General features: G+C 44.5%; 2 protein-coding genes across 2 annotated transcripts; one reads left to right on the forward strand and one right to left on the reverse strand.

Moving 5' to 3' along the window:
* Positions 1 to 8: 8 nt before the first annotated feature.
* asb16 (ankyrin repeat and SOCS box containing 16) lies at positions 9 to 5,677 on the reverse strand. Its single transcript, XM_053443530.1, has 7 exons — positions 5,402 to 5,677; positions 4,875 to 5,254; positions 4,536 to 4,803; positions 3,831 to 4,239; positions 3,651 to 3,734; positions 487 to 597; positions 9 to 406 (listed from the first exon to the last, which is right to left on the reverse strand). The coding sequence occupies exons 2-7, from the start codon at positions 5,209 to 5,211 to the stop codon at positions 221 to 223; spliced, it is 1,395 nt and encodes a 464-aa protein (XP_053299505.1). The 5' UTR covers positions 5,212 to 5,254; positions 5,402 to 5,677; the 3' UTR covers positions 9 to 220.
* A 919-nt stretch (positions 5,678 to 6,596) lies between these two features.
* On the forward strand, positions 6,597 to 19,970 carry hrob (homologous recombination factor with OB-fold). Its single transcript, XM_053444336.1, has 10 exons — positions 6,597 to 6,771; positions 6,931 to 6,981; positions 7,208 to 8,203; positions 8,493 to 8,576; positions 11,035 to 11,169; positions 12,290 to 12,398; positions 14,056 to 14,141; positions 14,283 to 14,405; positions 14,533 to 14,758; positions 15,206 to 19,970. The coding sequence occupies exons 1-10, from the start codon at positions 6,769 to 6,771 to the stop codon at positions 15,259 to 15,261; spliced, it is 1,869 nt and encodes a 622-aa protein (XP_053300311.1). The 5' UTR covers positions 6,597 to 6,768; the 3' UTR covers positions 15,262 to 19,970.
* The last annotated feature ends 1,998 nt before the right edge of the window (positions 19,971 to 21,968 follow it).

Here is a 21,968-nt window from a genome sequence, read left to right on the forward strand (position 1 = left end):
AATGATAATTCATGAGGTGGCCAAGTTGCTTGTATTTTCATTCAGACATTACACATAAAATGATTATACTTTTTCAAATAATACACTGTCCAAACAACAGTCACATTAAAAACACTCCCAAAACGTGTGCTGGATTAAAAGAGAAAGATTTACAGAAACAGGTTTTTATCCGAACAGTACATGTCGGAGCACCACCCTGTTTAGATCATTCAACACAAAGTCAGTGGAGCGTCCCGTCGTTACACAGCAGCACATAATCCCTCACAGAGCTGGGAACGTCCAGTTTACTGACTGCAGAGCGACACCGGGCCCCGAGGTGCAGGCGTAGAGCACACCGACACAGGTGCTGCAGAGAGCGAGGCTGGCCGCTCCGCTGACGCACCAGCTCGAAGAAAGGCCGGTGGTCCTGAGGCAGAGAGGGAGAAAAACAGAGAGATGATCGAGAACTGGATGATGAAGAGGAAGAGAAGAAGTGCTTGAACTCACCTCCTTTATGTCAGCAGACACGGAGTCAATCCATTCACAGGGAGGGATGGACGTGTACGAGTTCAGCATCACCTCCAGGGTGGCAGGAGAGAGGAAGCACTGCTTCAGCTTCTGCAGGAGGGACAGAGCAGGTAAGAAAAAGTCTCCATGACAGGATATTCAGCTACTTTAAAGGTTCAGTAGGAGTTAGTGACACCTAGTGTTGAAGTTGCATGTTTCAGCTGAACACCCCTCACCTCACCATCCCCTTCCAAACATGAAGGAGAACCTGTGGTAGCCTAGCCTGGATGCCAGACGAACTTAGCCCCGCCCACAACATTTTTGGTCGGGCAGTTCGGTCTGGAGTTAGCCTGGATGCCAGACGAATTTAGCCCCGCCCACAACAGATTTGGTCGGGCAGTTCGGTCTGGAGTTAAGGCCAATGTATGCTTCTGCGTTTTGACGGACACGGACAGATAGGACCGCCCTCTCCAACGTGGAACGCCCTCTCCGTGCCTCTCCGAGGCTCCTCGGAGAGCTTTTCGTGCCGCGCTCATTTTTCTAACTATACGTCGAAATGACGGACAGCCCACGGATAGCACTTGGCTGTGATTGGTCCGCTAACGCCAGCATTTCGGAATGGAAACTTCCTGTTCCATTCCCTACATCACAATAAACCAAAATCACAACTACGACTCTATGATTAATGTGACAAGTGTGTTAAGCCAGCGGCGTTGTCCGGCTGACGGTGGCTGGTTAGAGCACTTACAGCATGTGTGTACGGTCACATACGGTTATAACGAACTTTCATAACGGGGGTAGCGGGCTAGCCACCATGCTAACTGCGGTGGGAACAGCGCAAAAACCCGCTGACTTTAATCCCACGGCTCTCATGACACTGTTTCTCAAACACCGTCAGGTTAGAAGCAAACACTTGGTAGTAGTTAGTATCGGCTGTCCGTGCTGACTGTGTGTGGAAGCTGGGGGGAGCTAGCTGCCTCCGTGTAGCTTCAAGCTGTTGCAGCTGTTGAATTAGCAACGCAGTTTGGAAACAAGACCGGGGAACCGCTGCGCTAAGACACGATAACAAAAGCATTTTGACCCGCTGGGTGTCACTTTATTCAGCAAAAACTGTCGCGTCATCAACATCCTTTTTCTGTTAGTTGCCATCGTTCACTGTGTGTGAGGAGCCGGGAGGACGTAAATAAACCAGCGTGGACTTCTTCTATATACCTCATGAGGTAGGCTTCTCTAAGCTCGACTTCCGTTTCGCCATCTACTGTTCTGGCGGTGAATTGTTTCCACAACAAAAAGGCTCGTAGAACTATAAATCAAAAAGGGTCCGTCCGATCCGTTCGTCAGTCATTCCGAAACGGACTCGGAGAAGCATACTGAGGCCTTTAGCCTGGATGCCAGAAGAACTTAGCCCCGCCCACAACAGATTTGGTCGGGCAGTTCGGTCTGGGGTCGCTCCATTGGGAAAAAATTATGGCCGGACCGGGCCAATCAGATTGTCAGGGCGGGCTTTATACGATGATTGACAGATGATCAACGGTAACGTAATCAACCACGTCATCACAGTGCCCTCGGGTTGAATTCGTTTTCAACAAACATGCCTGCCGCTGGCGAGCTGAGATGTGTAGATGCTGCCATTGAGTCTGTTTTAGGAGACATCGACAGCGCATTCATTTTGAAAGAGGAACACAGAACGTGGAGGCGACGCCAGAGCACCGCGCTAATCCCTATCGCCCCGGCGCTTGGCTGTTCACAACGGACACTGAAGCGACGCTGAACCGCCGGGCAGCGCTAATAATATCACCCGTTGATCCAGTAGATCGCTGCACGGCTTTGTGCCAGTCACACCGGAGGCTGAAGCACCGCGCTGCGCCAAGGCTGCCTCGCGGTGCTTCAGCCTCCGGTGTGACCGGCACAAAGTTTTAACATGGGAGTGGATGGGAGCCAGCTGTTATTTAAGGCTTGGCGCTGCGCTGCATGTTTGTTGAAAACGAATTCAACCCAAGGGCACTTTGATGACGTGGTTGATTACGTCACCGTTGACCATCTGTCAATTATCGTATAAAGCCCGCCCTGACAATCTGATTGGCCCGGTCGGGCCATAATTTTTTCCCAATGGAGCGACTCCAGACCGAACTGCCCGACCAAAATTTGTGTGGGCGGGGCTAAATTCGTCTGGCATCCAGGCTAACTCCAGACCGAACTGCCCGACCAAAAATGTTGTGGGCGGGGCTAAATTCGTCTGGCATCCAGGCTAGTGGTAGCCTTCAATTGTCATAAAAACTCAAAAGGAGTTTAGTTTGTCCACTTTAGGCTCCTGTAAAAAACAGGGGGGCCCCGTAGAGAGGACGTGCTCCTGATGTAAATATAAAGTATTTATATATAAAGGTCCTATTCTAGGGTAAAAACTATTTTTAGAATTTAGAGGAAAGACATGATTGATAATATCACGAGGATTATTTCATATTCAATTACTGACAATGAATCCCTTTCTCCTAAATCCTACAAACTCTGAACATTTTAAAGAAAAAGCTCTGCTGAATGGAATTTAAAACTACATTAAAACAGAGGAGAAGGATGGTTTCAGGGGTTAATCCTTATTTAACTTTTTTTACAATTGCCTTCATCATAAAATCATTACAAATTCTGAGCTTTAATTTGAAATAGTGATATTTTACTGTTTTGCCATATTTGAATGGATTTAGTCGTTCTAATTTTCAACAACCCTCAATAAATATAATTATGATTTCTCTTTAAGGATTTGAACATCAACCCGTTTGGATGTGAGACCTTGTGAGACAATCTCCACCTGTGCCTATATTTGAACTTTTAACGATGCTAGAAATAACTTATTTTATCATAATTTTTTATTTGACCTTTTATTCATTGACTTTTGACATCTGATCTGCTTTATTTAAGTATGGTTCCACCATCACTGACATGGTGTGTGTCTCAGGAGTTTGAAGCTCTGGCCTAAAGATGTGGTTGTTTCACAGAGGTCAAATTATTTCCAGAGAAAGTTCTCCGAGTCAAATCTGCAATGTGAAGGAATTTATCCTTTTCCCAACAATTCCTTTCTCCCTCTCACCTTTTCTATCACCCCTGTATTAGCTAACACTTAATTCACATGCACGAGTCAGGAAATTCTCAGTGTGAATGATGATTGGAACCTTTGGTGAAACGGTCTTGGCTCCGTGGTTGAGAAGGGATCGTGCCACTTCTTCTGGGTGCTGGTCCAAGTAATCTTCCACCACCTTAAGGAACAAGAACAAGAGTGCTCATTCTGCCTGAGCTAAATATATGACCATCTTTCAAAATACCAAATTTGACTTCACTCCCTCCTCTGCTACCTGCAGCAGACAGTCCATCGGTGTGAATCCTGCACAGTTTTCGACGTTAGCCTTTGCTCCGTGCTGCAGGAGGACGCCTACGATCCTTGAGCAGCAGTTGGCGCAGGCGTTGTGCAGGGGTGTGTGCTGCTTCCTGCCCGCAGTTCTGGAGTCAGCTCCTGCATCCAGCAGCATTTGAATCACTCGGAGGTAGCGGCCGGACTCAGACGGCCTCTCGGCTCCGGAGCAAGCGGCGTTCAGAGGGGTCTCCCCCTCTCTGTTCGTGACCAGCACGTCCGCCCTGTGGCTCAGGAAGAGCTCCACATGCTCCTCCAGGCCTCGCCGAGCCGCCACGTGCAGAGGTGTGAGCCTTGACTCCCTCAACCTCACGTCAACATCTGCACCTCCATCCAACAGCAACTCGGCACAGCTGAGACAAAGTGCACAGGTTATGATCACACTGTGCACGAGCATCAACGTCTACAATAACAAAAAACCTTTTTTCCTCCAAATGTTAGTTCAGAAAATGAAGTGGTTCATGAAGTGATACTCTCAAACCTTTTAGGAAAAGTGGATTCTTCTTATATTCTTGTCAGGCCATTGACCTTACTCTTAAAAGTGATAAGGACTTGACTTCAGTGAACCCTGAAGACAATGTTGGCCCAACAGGGAGCAGCATGGTGTTTTGAATGTTCTGTAAAATGATCAGTTTGCTCTTTCACTCACTGGAGAGACTCTGCAGAGTTGCAGAGGTGAAGAGGAGCGCTGCCATCTGCAGTCAAAACCTCAGGGTCCGCTCCATGGGACAGCAGCAGCCTGACGCAGACAGCGTGGCCGCCTATGCAGGCGTCGTGGAGGGCGCTGTGGCCCCCGGGGTCGTCGTTCACCTCGGCTCCACGAAACAGCAGCTCCTCCACACAGCCTGCGTGTCCTCTGCTGGCAGCCAGACGTAACGCTGATGTCTGCTTCACCCTGGAGCTCAGCGTCCACATACCTGACGGACAGCACAGAGAGGATGTCACATAGTCAAAACACTAAGGGAGGATGAGAACAAAGAAGTCTCACCCATCTCTGGAGTCCAAACCATCTCCTCCTGCACCGTCTCCATCAGAGCGTTGACCATCCCTGGGTCCTTCAGCACCGCATACACCCCCTTCATGTCTCCAAACATGAAGGTGTTGTGGATGGCCGTGTCCCTACAGCGGACCTGGGACGGAGGGGCCCGGACCTCCTGGAGCCGCTGCTGCCTGGGAGGAGGCCTTGGAGCTCGGGGCAGCGGGACCCGGGTCAGGGCCCTCCTCTGGGCCAACGCTCGTCGAGCATTCTCCCAGTCCTGAAACTCCTGCTCCAGTCTCAGAGAGCGCAGGGACGTGGACGTGAAGGGAAATGTGTTCCCTGACATAACACCTCAGTGGTCAGTGCAAGAGAGATGACTATTTTCGCAGCTATAAAAAAACAAAAGAGGTTTGGAAAGATAATTTCTTTAGTGTAAATAGTCTTTAGGCTGAAACTTCAAACAGAAATCCTCTAAAGAGAAAGGGTGTTTCCTCACATACCCCTGAGCAGTATTGTTTACATAAATGGCAGCTTACACATTTCCTCACCCTCCACTGGAAATGCAGTGAGTCACTGGGGTCCAATCAGAAGTCAAGGGAAAACTCCCATTCCTGTGTTCAGCTGCGTTTCCTTCCACGTTAAAACCACGACGATAAAAGCAACACGTGAAACGACCTGTTGCCTGTGAGCTCAGTCACAAGATTGTTGCTCAAACACAACTTCAGCACTAGTTAATAATAGATCGGAATGCAAGCTGACACTCGACCTTTCCACTTTGACCACTAGATGGCAGCATTGGTCCAGCATGTTAAAAGCCAACGCATGTAAATCCAAGACCAAAGAAAGGTCAAGATAGACAACATCCTAATTCATTCACAACTTTCAAACTGTGATGTAGAATATTATAATATTCGGTTTGCTAAAATGTAATCATTCACTTCTAGCATTACTTATAGATTAACTAAGATGCTTATAGCATACTTGTTGATGTTAATGGCTAAATTTTTCCATTATTATGAGTATTGAATTATTTGGTCCGTGTTTGCCGTTGACATTGACTGATGATTAAATGATTAATGATGAATTAGATCTCTTGACATTGAAATAAAGAATCTTGACTATAGTTTAAATTGAGGCATAAATGGTCTATATGGCCTACCTAAGGTCTACATGGTCAACGATGATAAAAAGATAAAAAGATAATATAATGTTATATCATTTTCCTGTCACGATAAATGTCATATAATATATATATGCTAATTGTGTGTGTGTTTTTTAAGTTTAAAGACAGTAAAGTGTCAAACCTTCTTACCATGCTTGCACAATGTGTACGCTTTTAATCAATATATGCTGGACTTATTGCTATTGACGACAATTCTATGCGATATATTTATTGCAACTACCAAACTACCAAACTACCAACTACCAAACAAAGTTGAATATACTTGGTACAGTTTTTTTGCTTCAGGAAGACTTTCCTGTTCGCTTCTGCGTTTCATTAAATCTAATACTACTGTTACTTTCACTCTTGTATCCCCTATTTAATTCACGTGTTTTATTCCCATTGTACCTCTGTGGTTTATTTGTCTGAAAAGCTTATTGTTGTGTTGTTTTTACAAGTAGTCACCAAAGCTCAAAACAAATCAACTCGCCACGGAACGCGCTGACGGATATCCTGAGGAGTGAACCCTCTCGATCGGCTTCAACACTCTTTTTGTAAACACTGTCTACGTCATCACGTCGTGTTTGAACGATGCGGCGCGTTACCGAGGAAAAGTAACTTCACACACAGCTCGTGATCTTGTCGCGTCTCCTCTCCGTTTATAAAACACGTGTGTTCAATGGCATCGAGCGTCTCACTGCACCTGAACCATCACGCACGGCTTCTGTCCTCGTGCCTGCGATGGTGAGTGAGCAAACACGCTTCAGCTAACGAGGCTAACCCAGCCCATGCTAATAAGACGCTAGTTTGAGTGTATAACACGTTTAAATGCAGTTTATCACACTGCTCAGTGTTTTATGTAACATGTGTGTGTGTTGTTGTTGTTTCATTCCTGTGTCACAGACCTGTAAACTCAACGGCCTGTTCAGCATCGGGGAGGACTTCGATGATGAGGTGATTCCCTGCAGAGACACAAACACACACACACACACACACACACACACCCCTCTCATAGCTCCCTAACCCTTAACCTAACCTAAATCTAACCCTAACCCTACAAAGTGAGGTCACTTTGTAGGGTCTACGCTTCAAATGCTACAGGAACACACGCACTTGATTTCAGCTGCTGGTGAACTGTCAGCTGTCTGTACCCTGATGATCGTCCATCTGTGTTTCCCAGGACCTGCCCGGGACGGACTGGTCTGTCCTCTCGGCGTCCGGAGCCTCCGACGTGGCAGCTGTCGTGTCCTCCTGCTCTCTGCGGGCCCCCACTGCTGCTCACACAGAGCCGGAGAGGAAGCACCTCCAGCGAAGTGCCCAGAGATCAACTGCAGCCTCAAGCAGCAGCAGCAACAGCAGCACACACACTGATGCTGCTGCTGCTGCTGGACAAACTGTTGTTGTTGGTTTGAGACAGCTCTCCACCTCCTCTTCCTCCTCCTCCTCCTCCTCCTCCTCCTCACAGCCTCACTCCCTCCGTCCTCCCACACAGAACAACACACTTTTGGCACAACAGCCGAAGCCCTGTGCGGCCCAGGATGATTTCGATGATTGGGATGTTGACCTGGCAGACCTGGACGAGTGTGACGGCCAGATGGGTCAGCCGCCCCAACCTCCCGCCCCCTCTCCATCTGCGCCCACAGCCGAGCCGGCATCTTCAGCCAAGACTCTTCGAGCCCCGACCTGTGGAGGGTTACAGACGCCGCCCGATCGAACGCTGAGGGAGGTCAACGCCGCACGCCAACCATGTAGCTCGTCTAATCACAACCTGCCTTCCCAGATCCTCTCGTCTACTCGCGTGCGATCTCCGCTTCCCCGCCCTGCTTTCCTGCCTCCACACAGTCCTGGGTTTTTTTCTGGCCTCACTTCCACTTCTCCTGCGCCGAGCCCCATTTCCAGGTCACTAATCCGACCCCAGCCGCCACAGAGGCTATGGTCAACTCCAGGACCCTCCCCTCAGGCCCGTGGCTTCTTCGAGACAGTCTCCCCAGCCCCCTCCTCCTCTACGAACTCCACCATGCTCAGCCCTCATCCCCTTCGCACACCGCTCCTCACCAACCGGCTGGTCCAGCTTGTATCCGCTTCCAATAGGCTTCCTTCAAAAAGGCCTCACTCGGAGCCTCACAGGACGAGGACCCGGCGGTTCCCCGGGCCCGCTGGATTCCTGCCAGAACAGGTGAGTACCATCCGGCCGTGGTGCTCTTCCTGTGCCATTCAGCTGTATTTCCCTCACATCTGTTTGTATCTTCCAGGTTTCAGTTTGTTAATGTTGCCCCCAGGGGCAGTTAAATCCCATGAAAGCTCCCCTGATGATGTGCTCTGGTCAGAATTTAATGCGGCTGCTCTGTAGATCTGTCACCTAGACACTAATGAAATAATGGATGGAGAAATCTATTGGTTATGTGTTTGTTTTTCCACCATATGATAATTTGCTCTCTCTCTCTCTCTCTCTCTCTCTCTCTCAGACACAAGGGCAGAGCCTGGACGATGTAGTGGTTTCTGTCCCTCACACCCCTGCTCACGGGGCTGTGGCCCGGTCACCAAACCAGGTAATAAAACCACTGAAACAAACACAAAAAAAACCATGAAAGCTTGTTTTGCCTTTTTATTAAGTATCAACCAAATCTCTGATGACAGCTGGAGCTGTGAGCCTGTGACTGACCATGGTTTTCATTAGCAACCGTCTGTTGATTATTTTCCTTATTACCTGATTGTTTGGTTCATTAAAGGGGACATATTATAAAAATCCACTTTTGTAGTGCTTCTACACGTTAATGTGGGTATCTGGCATGTCTACCGTCCCAAAAACTCTGGAAAAAAACAACTCCTGCGATTTGTTGTGGTTCCTCTATGTAAGAAACTATACGATAGAGTGCGTCAAATGGGAATACGACCAGAATTGACGTCACAGTCGGTCTACATGGCATAGCCCCCCCCCCCCTGGAGGCGGAGATCTGGTGGAGGAGGAGACTGGGTTACGTTACGAGCCACAGCACCCTCCTCAGCTCGAGGCGGCGGGTGTTAGCTGGGAAGCTAGCCGAGGGGGGACGCTAACCAGTAGGTGAGCGGGGTGAGAGGCGGAGATCTGGCCAAGAAGCAGAGCCTGCGGTCGGGGTAAGTCACGAGCCCAAGCCCCCTCCTCAGCTCGGGCTCGCTGGGTGATGTCGTCGGGATGCTGGCTCCATGTCAGCAGGTCGCTTCTGGTGGACCTGTCGGTGTTTGTTTACGGTTAGCAGCAGGGAGCTAACACTAGCTTGCTGTTAGTTTGTGTTTAAAGTTGCTTCAAATGGCTGCTTGTGCACGTTTTTACAGCAGTATTGTATGTGGCAGCCCACCCGGGAAGCAGCGGAGATCTGGCCGAGAAGCAGAGCCTGCGGTCGGGGTAAGTCATATGCCAAAGCCCCCTCCTCAGCTCGGGCTCGTTAGGGAATGTCGGGCTGCTGGACCCATGTCTGCGGCTCGCCTCTGGTGGACCTGTCGGTGTTTGTTTACGGTTAGCAACAGCCGCATGCCTGATCTCCCCACGGACAGGGGAGTGTTGACAGTGCGTGTCTCGTGTCGCAGTGAGTGTCTTCAACTAGAAAAGCGATTGTTTTGTTTCAGTAATTCACGGTGACATGTAAGCTAGGTGGCGTTAGCCTCGTAGCAATCAGTGCCCGGCTTGCCGGCCGGCGGCAGTGGCAGCCGGCTGCTCTGTGGCGGGTTGGATTGTGACATTATCGATCTGTGACAAATCTCCAGCCTGTGTGTCCCCTGTGTGTGTCCCGCTACGGTTAGCAGCAGCGAGCTAACGCTAGTTGGCTGTCAGTCACTTTCTGGAATGGCTGCTTGTGAACGTATTTACAGCAGTATTGCATGCGGAACCCCGGCCGGGAGGCTAACCCGAGTCGTGAGAGCTGCGCCTTATAACTTTTGTGGGCCGTACAGATTTGCTCCAAGGACCCCGAGCTGCACGAACCGGCGCCGGTCACCAGCAGCTCGTTGTCGCCTCCGTCGCTCGCTTTAAAATAGACTCAGACCCGGGGTTTTAAGTGCATTTCGCCGCAAGAGTTGCAGCAGTGTTAGCCTCCAAATCTCTCTCTCTCTGTCTCTCTGTCTCTCTGTCTCTCTGTCTCTCTGTCTGTCTGTCTGTCTGTCTGTCTGTCTGTCTGAACCGAAATTATCATTTTATTATCATAAAAAATAGGAACATTGGTAAATGTATTTTTTTCATAAAGAAATAATTGAAAGGATCAATACTAATCAGTTATTTCACAAATTGAAAAACTTGTGACAGAAGTCAGAGAACACAATGCTTCTGTAAAACCCCTATATTTATCTCCAATTAGAGGAGTTGCATGCTGGGATAGGTTTCATGAAAAGGACAAGGGAGCGTAGAATAAAACTTAAGTGATTTGCACTCATAGAACTAAAAGAGACAAGAAATGACGACTCTTTTTCTGTGCAGAACAGAGGAGCAGCACATAATAATTGAGGCTTTGATGGTTCAATGACTCTTAAGGACTACTCAACAAATGCTTTTAGAATCGTCTCTGGATTTGTTTCTTCTATTTCATAACAACATGTGATATATCAACATGAATTGAGGCAAATTTTCCATCAAAGTCTTCTTTTCTTTATCAGCCTGTTCCACCTTCAAAACCAAGGTCCTGCTTCAGATGTGAAATAAGGCTATATCCTCAATGATATGTTAAAAAGATCCTGGACCACACAAGCATTTTAGTTCCACTTCAGACTTAATCTTTTTTCATTTTTACACATCGGAAACGCAGTTCACATGACCAATCAAATAGACTGGGCAATTGTGTGTGAAGGTGTGAACAGGAAACAGATTCTTTACTCACTGTGCCGGAGTTTTTAAGAGGGGGCTGGCCGTGTGGATTTAGCTTGACGTTTCAACAGAAATTTTAAAAATGTCTTCCTAAAAATGTCTATAAGTCACGAATCACGTCTGCACAGTGTCCGTTTTGTTTGGGTGATGATTCCCCTTTTGGATTTGATTTGAAGGTTTCCAGCTCCCAAACGGAGGAGGACGAGTTCAGTGGCGGTGCCTGGGCAGCGATGAAGGCAGAGATGGGATTGGATGAGCGGAACCCGTCCTGCTTCCTGCAGACCTACAGTGTGGTCATGGTGCTTCGGAAGGTGATTCCCGTCGTCTCTGTCGCTCAATTACACGAACCAGCTCCCGAAAACAGTTTTCCTCAGACTGGTCTACTCGAGCACTGAAACTGGTGCTGATATTTAGGTCAAGCAGTTTATTCAATAATTTGTCCGCCATCCGAACAGACTGTGTTTCGCTACTGGAACTCAGCTGCCATAATCAGGACAAATGACTCCCTGTACTGGAGGTGTTTTGTAATTATAAACCGTAAAATCCTCCATCCATCACTCTAATGGAGACTGTGCTGTTATTGTGCACCTTCTGCGTGTCGGCCTCTCTGGAATAACTTATCAGTGTGTTTGAGTGGCAGTCGCCGTGAGAGGGCTTCCACGTTTCGGCTTGACGCCGCGCTCGCTTGTCATCGCCTCCATTTGCATGCACAGTGTCACTCTTAGCACTCTGGCTCAGCTCAGTCAGGCTTACACAAAAACTGAAGTTCCAAAAATCCCTGTTTGAAATGGACCCTTCCCTGCTCCTGTTGACTGAACAGTAACATGGTCCGTCCAGTGCAGCAGAGGGAGAGAAGGATCCCGACAGCAAATACACATCATTGCTGTTTATTTGTTGACAGCAGGAAATCTACAAACACATACTCTGACATTTGTTCTGATGATGGGAACCGTAAGTTATGAGGGATACAATGATTAATGTAGTAGGGGTGGTTTATTCATAGAGATGGACAGTTTTAGTTTTTATGAATTAAGTTTCATAAGTAGAATATTGTGGTGTAAAAATTATCTATATGTATATGCTATATGAATAGGCAATATTTCCTAAGATGCTATCAAAGCCCTATAACAAAGAAATGTAATTACTTTATAGTTTAACCTTGAACTCTACTATAAATAACAATAAGTAAAAAGAAAACAAAAGTATATCGAAATAGATAAACCCTTTATGGCATAAAATGTAAACATTGCATCTGCATTGTTTTTAATGTCACACAAAAGGTTTCATATCTGTAAACAAACACAGACCCGGTACAGAGACGTCTGTGAAAGGCTCTGATTGGCAGATTTTTGTCACTTTTCAATTGAATGAACAGAATTCAGCAGTCAACAAAGGGTGATGTGTGTTTTTTATGTTATTTCTTTAATATAGGCTGCGCTGAAGCAGCTGGCAAAAAACAAAGTGCCTAACATGGCCGTGCTTCTGAAGAGCATCGTCCACACAAACACTGACGCCAAGGCCGTGTTCAAGGACCCCACAGGTACTGTACATGGACACACACACAAACAAACTGACACAGACACATTGGTTTTTTTAGAAAGGAATTAAAGCCTCATTGACGAAACATATGAGATGAGGTTATTAAAAATCTTGACGCGAGAAAAGAAAAAAAACTGTTTAGAACTGTTAAGTGATTTTGAATAAAAGAGAGCGAGAAAGCTTTGAGCCGTTACAGTTTACCATCACGTTCACCTCGGTGCCCTCTGACTGGTTCCTCCTGCTCGCTCCTGATGCTTCAGCTTTTCTGTCCAATCGGCGCCTTAGCTTTGCCACGGTTGCCATGGCGCCCAGAGAGCAGCCACACGAGGTGTACACATTATCAACACTCCGGAGTGGATGTTCTACTCGACACCAGACTTAAGTGCTTATTAGTGATTCAATTGCAGTAGATTGGCATCAGCAGTGGGTTGGTATTAAGTGCTCCTGACACCACGAGGGACCGTTCTGTCAGTAATGTGCCTCCAACCAGTCGGAGGTTTGCAGGTTTCGCCTGCTGAAGCTGCGGAGATTAACACCAGCGCTGAAAAGATTAGCAGGTTAGTGGAGTAACGTGAAATTGACAGATTAATCATGTAAGTCATTAGAAATCAAGAATGCACAGACAAAAAAAATCTGGCTTTAGCTTCTGCAGTGAGAGGATTTACTGCTTTTCTCTCATCTTTAAGGTTTTGGTGACAATTCGATTTTATTCAAGAAGTCCCCTTTTTTTTTTTTTTACAAAGGCAAATATCTCCTCCACATGCACCTTGTCTGCAGATACAAGTCATTTCTACATATTTGCAAAGTTGAATTTCTCATGCTGATCTTATGTTATTGATTAGGCCGAGAGGATCATTCCACTGTGCACAAGTCTGCAATGAAATTACATTTTATCCATTTGAAATAGTAAAACCATAGAGAATCCACATGAGGTGGATGATGTTATCATGGTACTGCCACAAATAACGGTTATCAAAGACAGAGCAGTGTAAACATTTTATATTCATCATAAACTGTGACAAGCAGCAGCAGTTCCTAATTAACAGGAAACACTGCATATTATTCACATTTTTTTATAGTTGATGTGGAAAATAGCTGCTTATTTAGATATTTAGCAAACATGGAGCAACATTAGCATTAATCTGAGTCTGAGGTTGTTTTGGGTTACCTGACAAATTAAGTATAATATTTGATGTATTAATACGGATGTTTGGTGCCGATCGTGCAGTGAACACTGGAATCATCAGAGCCGTCTTGCTTGTTTGATTCGCTCTAGAGTTTATGAGACACGTATTTTCCAGAAACACACAAGTGTTCCTACGCAGTTCCCCTGTCACAGAACATGAGACGCGCACAGCCAGGACATCATGGTTAAAGTGACAAGACTGATTCGGATTCATGACCCGACACCATCGATTAATACATAAATGTCAGTTTGCGTGTGAGGAGCGACAGAGACAAGCAGAGACACATTTACTCACAGGCTGCAGACAGGAGAGACGGTGTTCCTTTGAACTTCATTGTCGCAGAAGAAGTCACGCAGCACATGGGGTCTGTTAAAGACAATCAGCAAACAACAAACTCAGTGAGTCGATGAGTTTTTCACCTTTTCATGTTGCATCTTCTTATTTTTGTTCCTGTTGATATAAAAAATGAAGGGGAGATTCAGGGAACTGTGCACCGGTGTCTTCTGGAGGAAAGAGCGGAGGAGCTGAAGGTCGGAGCCGTGCTGCTGCTCAAACAAGTAAATCTCACCAACGCAGTTTGTTAGAACTTTTATTTCAGTCATGATCATAACTGCGGTTTAATTTTGACTTCAGTAAAAGGCACAGTGGTTACAGATCTGGTTTGATACAGCTTCACCGAATCCTTTGTCTTTGTACAGGTTGGTGTGTTTTCCCCGTCCCATCGGAACCATTACCTGAATGTGACACAGAACAACCTGCTGAGGATCTACACCTCTGATGGAGTCGGTCTGTCCTCCACTCAGCTCTCCCCACTCTTCCTGGTGAGTGTGTGTGTACTCTCAGCCGGAAAAAAGGAATCGCACAGTTGTATTCCTCGAAATATTAAATCTGTCTTTCAGACAGGCGCCGTCAACCTGCCGAAACAGTTTTTTTCCTCTCTCTATCAAGGAGCCAATGTTGCAGTCAACCGCTCAGCCTCCCACAATCCGCCGGGAGCCAGTGTCTCAGATGCATCTGGTGTTTGACGAGGAAGAAGACGAGAGACAAGAGGGTGGAAGATGCACAGAGGGAGGCAAAGACCCTCAAGCCCCAACAGACGGCAGACTCCGCTCCAGTGGAGGCCCCCAACAGCCTGCTGGGAATCCAGCACCACAGAACCCAGACTGGGATGAAGGTGGGGAGTCTCATATTGTCTGTAATAATACTGGTTACAGAAGGAAAGAGATTAATTCTGATTTCCAAATAAAACTGATTCAGTGTGAGTATTTAATGTTTTGACTCTTAGGACAGTGGTTTCACTACAGCTGCAACCTACCAGTGTTTTCATTTTTATTCATCAACTAGAATGTCACAGAGTTATGGAACCACGTTAAAATTGACCAGATCCAGATTTTGATTAGAAACTGCATCAAATTAGACACGTTTGAATATCAGCCTCATCACAAGCAGGGAATTATGAGATAGGTAGAGGAGTTTTTGCATAATCCTGCTAAATAACAACTCTTTGCCGGATATAATTATTATTCAGCTACTAAAATGTGATGATTCACAATACAGGGTAAAGATGTGATGTGAATAACACATTTTTCATTCGCTAACTTGTCCTCCGTCTGTTGTGCAGATGATGACTTGGACGAGCTCCTGGGAGAGTTGCCCGAGGACAGCTACAGCCTCTGATGTAACTTTACATCAGCAAATGACTGTCTCCACCGACTCGAGTTCTTTCATGACGGACTGATTGTGAACCTTTTCTTTTCCTGACCTCGCTTCTTGAGAATCAGAGATGCCTGACGGCTGAAGAGCCAGAGATAGAGTGTACGACTGTGTTCAGCACCGAGTTAAAAAAACAACCAACAGAATATCGCCTCAGTTAATTTGTTGTCACAATCTCATTGTTCTGCATCAGTGATGATTGATGTGTTATAAGAGGCAGTCACTCGAAGCCAACACGTGTTCGTTAACTAATCACAAAGCTCCAGAAATCCTCCCAGTTTGATTTCAGCTCCACTTCTCACTTCTCATAAAGACTGTAATTATAATTAGAGATCGTGTGTGCGTGCGTGTCCAAGAAAAAAATCCTCTCACTTTTCCTTCATTCTTGTCCATCGTCACTCCTGCGTCGTTGACCTTGAAATGAAACACACATATGCACAACATAGATTTTTCAATTATACAAATTGAAAGCAAAGAGCGACATGATTTTCTCTGCTACATTTTGGTTTTCGTCCGTGCCCTCCTCTTTTTCGGCTGTCTGTTTATCTGAGCCTCGGCGTGGAGTGGATAAACTGTGACCCGGCTTGTTGCCGTGCATTAAGAGGTGTATCAGAGGTTGTCAGACAGGGATTGCGGCGAGGAAGTCTGGAGTCCCGTGGGATCTGTTTGACCACGAAGCGTTGATCCTTGCCTGAATCGGGGTGGAGTCGCTCTGTGACTAACAGGCTCTTACGGAGACTCCAAACAGGATGTGAGCCCCAGATCCAGACTCCTGCACTGCCCCCTGCATGCCTCAGAAACACTGTAACAGATTCAGGTTAATCCTCAGTCCTTTGTCATGTCATCTCTGATGCTGCAGCAGAAATTTCCTGGCTTGTGTTCAGAAGAGAGGGAGAGGGGAGGGGGATGATGAAACCGGGTGCATTTGTAGTCATCCCAAATACGTCTGGCTTTCTCGTCTTAGCTGTGGGACTGAAATAAGTTTACAGCACAGTCTGTAAGCTTTTGCACAGTGACACGTTTTGTGCTGCCTTGGCTCAGAACATCTACACAATTGATCATAGACAATGACTGAGGGCGAAGTGCTGAAATATGGGGACATTTACATCCAGAGATGGTACCACTGTCCCTTTCTTCCTGCTTCAAAAATTGAGTTATATGTTTTTTAAGGGATTCAAGCCTCATTTGAATTTGATATGGATTTGAATGGCATAAGGGACGATTCACCCAGATATCACACTCACCCCGCCTAGCTGACTTGTCCAATTTTAAAATCACTGGCAAAACACATAAAAACAAGTCGGCAGCAACATGTCTTTCCAAAAATAGCTTCCAGGTTGCTGTGAATAATCCACACTAATAACCAGCACACTGTTTCTGGAAGAAAGATGTTAATGTTAGCTGTTTTTGAAATGTAATTTTTCAAGCACAACAAACTCATTTCCGTTTTATGTACAATCACCTGGACGAAGAAAATTGCCTTTTTCTAGCTTGATATTAACACAAGGTATTGAAAGCATATCAGATTATTGTCATTTGAACGAGCGTTTAGGTTTGAGGGTGTTTACATCCACAGAATAGGAGGTGAACAGATTTAAGTGTGTTCACCAGTTAAGTGCAACGTCAACACTTTAACCTCAACGCTACTGATTTAGTTCAAATCCAGTCTTCTGAACCAAACCACAAAATACATATGTCACTGTCCATACACTGAAGAGCACAAAGCATCCCACGCTGAAACCTCAGGGGTCACCATGGTGATACATAGACTGGAAATCCCTCACGGCAGGTTGCATATGTTATCAGCTAAACTACCAGGTAGTAATTCATCTATCATTTGTATGACATGGATACTGTTTATGGATCTTAAGGAGACTTTAACAAGTAATTGGCAGGAAAGATGTGAAGAATGAAAAGATCACAGCCTCATTTAAAGAAACAAGTATTTTTCTTCTGTCCTAGTAAACATCTAAATGATCTTTTCGGCAGCCCTTGCACCAAATAATATGTATGGCTCTTGTTACATAAATGAAAGAAATGTTTGATTGTTGCCGTAAGTAATCCTCTGCTGCAGACACAGAACATCTAAGTGTCTCTACACACCAGCAGGGGGTAGCATTTCACAGCCTGACTGGCAGTTCTGGTCCTAGTGGACCTCATTAGTCAAGTTCATCGGTTTATGAGAGCGAAGTGACATCCACACCCAGTTAAGAGTCATGATAACAATCCTAATCAGAGGAGATCTTAAGTTGACCAGAACAAGGCTCTTTGAATCTATCTCTGTGTGGGCGCTCTCTCTCTCTTATCGACACATCTACCAATTAAGACCTCCATAAAGAGGAGGGAGGCAAAAAAGTCTGCAGCTATTGCTCACAATCTAGAATAATTTGCCCTTCAACTTCAGACGCCTCTTGTCTGCGGTAATAATGGAGTGGGCCCGGTCTGGCAAAATTTGGTACTTCTGCATCCTAATTATCTCCTGGTAGCGGCATATTATTGTTCATAATCCATTGAGATAGTCAGAAGTGTTATTACTCTTTCAGTCTAGTCATGCATATCGTATAAGACGTGCCTTATGACTGACAAAATAATATATTTTTTAAAGCGATCCTTATCTATGGTTTACTCTGTAAAGTCCTACTAACTCTGAGATTTGACCAGAGAGGCCGGAAATATCCAACAGGCATCTTTATAATAAGTTCTGTCTTAAGGGAAGAGCTCATGACTCAAAAAGGTGTGGAAAATTGAAAAAAATAAATGTCAGGCAGTGGTCAGTAAAAGATTCAAATGTGCTCTACAGTACCAAAAAAGAAAGAACAAAAGATGGGGCCTATTTACAACAAATTACATTAGAGAGCATGAAACTTATTAAAACCAATAACTAAATTCAATAACATATTAGAAATATTAAAACGTACACATACCAATCATATCAATATGATTGTATGTTTAAGATGTTCAAAATGTATTCTAGGGTCGAAGAAAGAAGTTAATATTTGAACTACAGTTCCATGATGGTAACAAGTGATTTAGTATTGGAAGAACGACAATGGACCTTGTTCTGTCGTTGCTTTGTAGGAACATATTTTGAATAAACATTTTTTATACTCGTTTACATGATACAGTGAATAGTATATGTTCACATGTGACATATATACAAGAAAAATATTTAAAAAATGAGGAACATGGTAAATGAAGCTGCTTTAAACACTAAGTCATCAGATCTCAACCCAACTGAACACCTTAGTAACATGTTGGATAGCCCATCATCTAACCCCCACAGCTTGTATCATTGTGTTCATTCACCCATTAGTGGCTCTCAGCAGCATTTCAATGGTTCTTTTATGTATACTTTCCTTTAACCGAGCACCAATCTCTATGCAAACCTTTGTTAGAGTAGAGTAACGCCTCTGTGGGATTATCAGATATCCATGATAATCCGAGGCAAGAAGGCAAATTTTATATCTTTAACGTGTGACAGAAAGAATATACTCATATTTCATCATGTTGCACTGAGCTGTTTAAGTATAAACACCTTGCAAATTAAAAAGAAGAATATGGCAAGGCTAATGGGCCGTACACCATTAATAATAATCCTGTGGATGGAAAGTTGGCTGGACGGATAAAGCCAGATAAGATTGCTGAAGCATGAAGCCTTATTTTCAACTCTGGAGACTGTTTAATCCCTGTAAAACTACGCTCATTACCTCGGTGGGAAAAGGGGAGATTTGCTTAATTAAGTTGTTAAGAAAGCAGCAAACCCTGCAGCTGTCTGAGACCACGGCAAATTTCATTTGGGACAAAGACTGTGATCGACTGACAAGTGTGTGTGGGTGTGTGTAAATAAGTGTGTCCTTAACCGCAAGATAAAAATACAACACCGTGTATTTCAACTTCAGTAATTCTTTACTTTTAATTGTATCTGTGCACTTGCAGTTTACTGAACTTTGCCTCCATGTGCAAAGCGATGGATAGATACACCAAGATTCACACAAAACATGCTGTTCATGAATGCATTGTAGGAAAATGCTTTACGAAAACATATATAAAAATTAAAAAGGCTATTATACTCAAGACTTCGAGGCACAAATTTACAAAGTAGTCCATTCATGCTTCCTACATATTAGAACCATCTCCAAAATCAAACCCATTCTTTCACATCCATACTTGGAAAAAAAGTAATTCACACACTAGTCTTCTCCAGACTGGACGACTGTAACTCCCCCCTCTCTGGCGTAAGCCATAAGTCACATGGTCTTGAGGTTGAAATCTAAAGGTGACCATGCTCTTGCCATCACGGCCCCTCGGCTTTGAAACATCCCACCTGAGGAGATAAGGCTCACAGAGTGAGGGACTTCTTTAAAATCACTTCTTAAGACTTATAGACTTGCATTCGTGTGGGGGTTTCTTTTCATCCTTTCTTTTGCCTGTTCATTTATCTTCAATGTCATATTACTGCTTTTATGTGTTTAAGTTTCCATGTGACATAGCTTTACATATATTCATTTAATTTGAACACATCCTTGTTTCCAGCCGCCTACATGTGGTGGTCTGGCCTCCTCGTCACAATTCATCCTGCCGATTGTTATTTCTCTTATATTGTCTTGCTTTGCTGTCAAAGCGCTTTGTAAACTCTGTTTTTAAAATGTGCTCTATAAATAAAGTTTATTATTTGCATTGAATTTAGTATAAGTATATTCTTGGCTATAAATTGTGCAGTCTGTTACTGATGAAATTATATATGTTTGTATTTATTAAATTTAAAAATCAAACAAAAACAGAACGGAAAACAACAGGTGGTGAGGTAGTAGCTGGGTTAATTTTTTGTGAAATAAACCTTTATCAATTTTTATGTCAGGTGGGGATGAGATGATGTCATGATTTTATTTTTCACCAGTAGGGTGACGCCACATCCGGCCGCCATCTTGATTGACTTCAGGTGCGTCAGTTTCGCGGACACCTGTGGACGAAGAAGATGTCGGTAAACTCCAGCTGGAACATGGCGCCCTGCCCCGTTGACGCTTTATTCTACCACACATTGCGGACGAAGGATTCATTATTTTCAGGATGAAGATGATGAAGTGAAGAGGAGCTCCACAAACCGACCTGCTGCTAAACGACAACACAACAGGTGAGGTAATAGACAATTTACGCCATAAAACGCATTTCAACAATACAAATACACAAAAAGACCACAGTAAAATACTGCACTAACAGAAGTATCAAGTTTAGTATCAAAGTTACATATGTTCATATTTTCACAAGCGATATTTCTGTAGCGAATATTATGTACATATTCTGTTTACTTTTTTATTTTTGAATTTCAATACTTTTTCTTTCTGCTGCTGTAACAATAGAAATACTCTAACATGGGGTCAATAAAGTTAAATCTTATGTTGAAACACCTAAATGGATAATTGTCAAGTTGATAGGTGGTTTTTAAAATGCCTGTGGATCAGAGAATTAAATATTAAAAGTCATTTTACAAACCGGTATTTATATTTATGTCTGGCAGTTTGAACTTTGCCCATTACATTCGATCACCTAACTAGTGTTGTACAGTAATCACCCAATAATATTGAGACGAGTAGGTTCTCGGTTTGAACTTTTAATCTTGTTTGAAACAATTCTCAGTACCTTAACTGTCTGTTGTTCTATTCGCACATTTCTCATTTCTAAGTTCACCATCGCCACATTGACGATCATATTTCCAAACCTGCAATTTTTTGAGAACTTTAAAAGCTGGCACCTTGCCCTCCTTTTGCTCTGTGGGCTTTCCTTTTAAAGGTCGGCTTACTCCTTAATCCTTATTATTCCAGAAGATCTCCCCACATTTGTTCATTGGTTGGCATTTATTTTAGAGCGTGTTCAAATATGCTGGTGGAAATTTAAGACATTATTTCAGTATTTTTCTGAAAAAGTACCAATAAATTGTAATCTGATTCTTTTGCTATCATACAAACAATCCACCATTTCTTTTTTGTGTGTAAATTTTAATCTGTCAGTTTTTAACTTTTGTTTAAAATGATAAGGCGATATTGTGATTTATTGTCGGAGGTCCGGTCGACAACCTGCGCATTTCCATTCACTCCAAAACCGACACTGAATCTGATTTGTTTTCTCTTATCCCCACTTTGAACAAGCTCTCACACCTTTTAGTTTCCCCTTACTGCTCTCTTCCTCCTGTCTCCTCATCTTCACATATTGACTCTTGATTTATCCTTGCACAACAGCGCACGGATATATTACCTCCGATTCACAATTCCAATGTATCTACACTTGACTCAAACTGTGTGGTTTTGTTTCTTTCACATCTCTGCGTGTGACATCGCTGTGCGACTGCACCCCCGCTGGCTTACTCTTTTTTTAGTTTTCCCATATTATTTGGTGCTCATCTCTGCCCTCAGCCTACATCTCTCTGCCTTCACTCCTCCGTCTCCGCTTTTACTTCACTTCCCATGACATACACCCCCATCCTTGACCAAGCAGCCACCACTATTTCCCCTCCCTTTACTATCTGTATCTCCCGACAGCCTCCTGATTTGCATCCATCCATCACTCTGTCTGTGGTGACAAAAAGTGGAAGTATGAAGGGCTTAAAGACAGATGAGTGAAGGTGGCGCCGTGGGAGGAGGAGGGAGGAGGAAACCTATTCAGTGAGAGACTTGGCT

The sequence above is a fragment of the Pleuronectes platessa genome, chromosome 16, assembly GCF_947347685.1.
Source record: "Pleuronectes platessa chromosome 16, fPlePla1.1, whole genome shotgun sequence".
NCBI classification, from domain to species: domain Eukaryota; kingdom Metazoa; phylum Chordata; class Actinopteri; order Pleuronectiformes; family Pleuronectidae; genus Pleuronectes; species Pleuronectes platessa.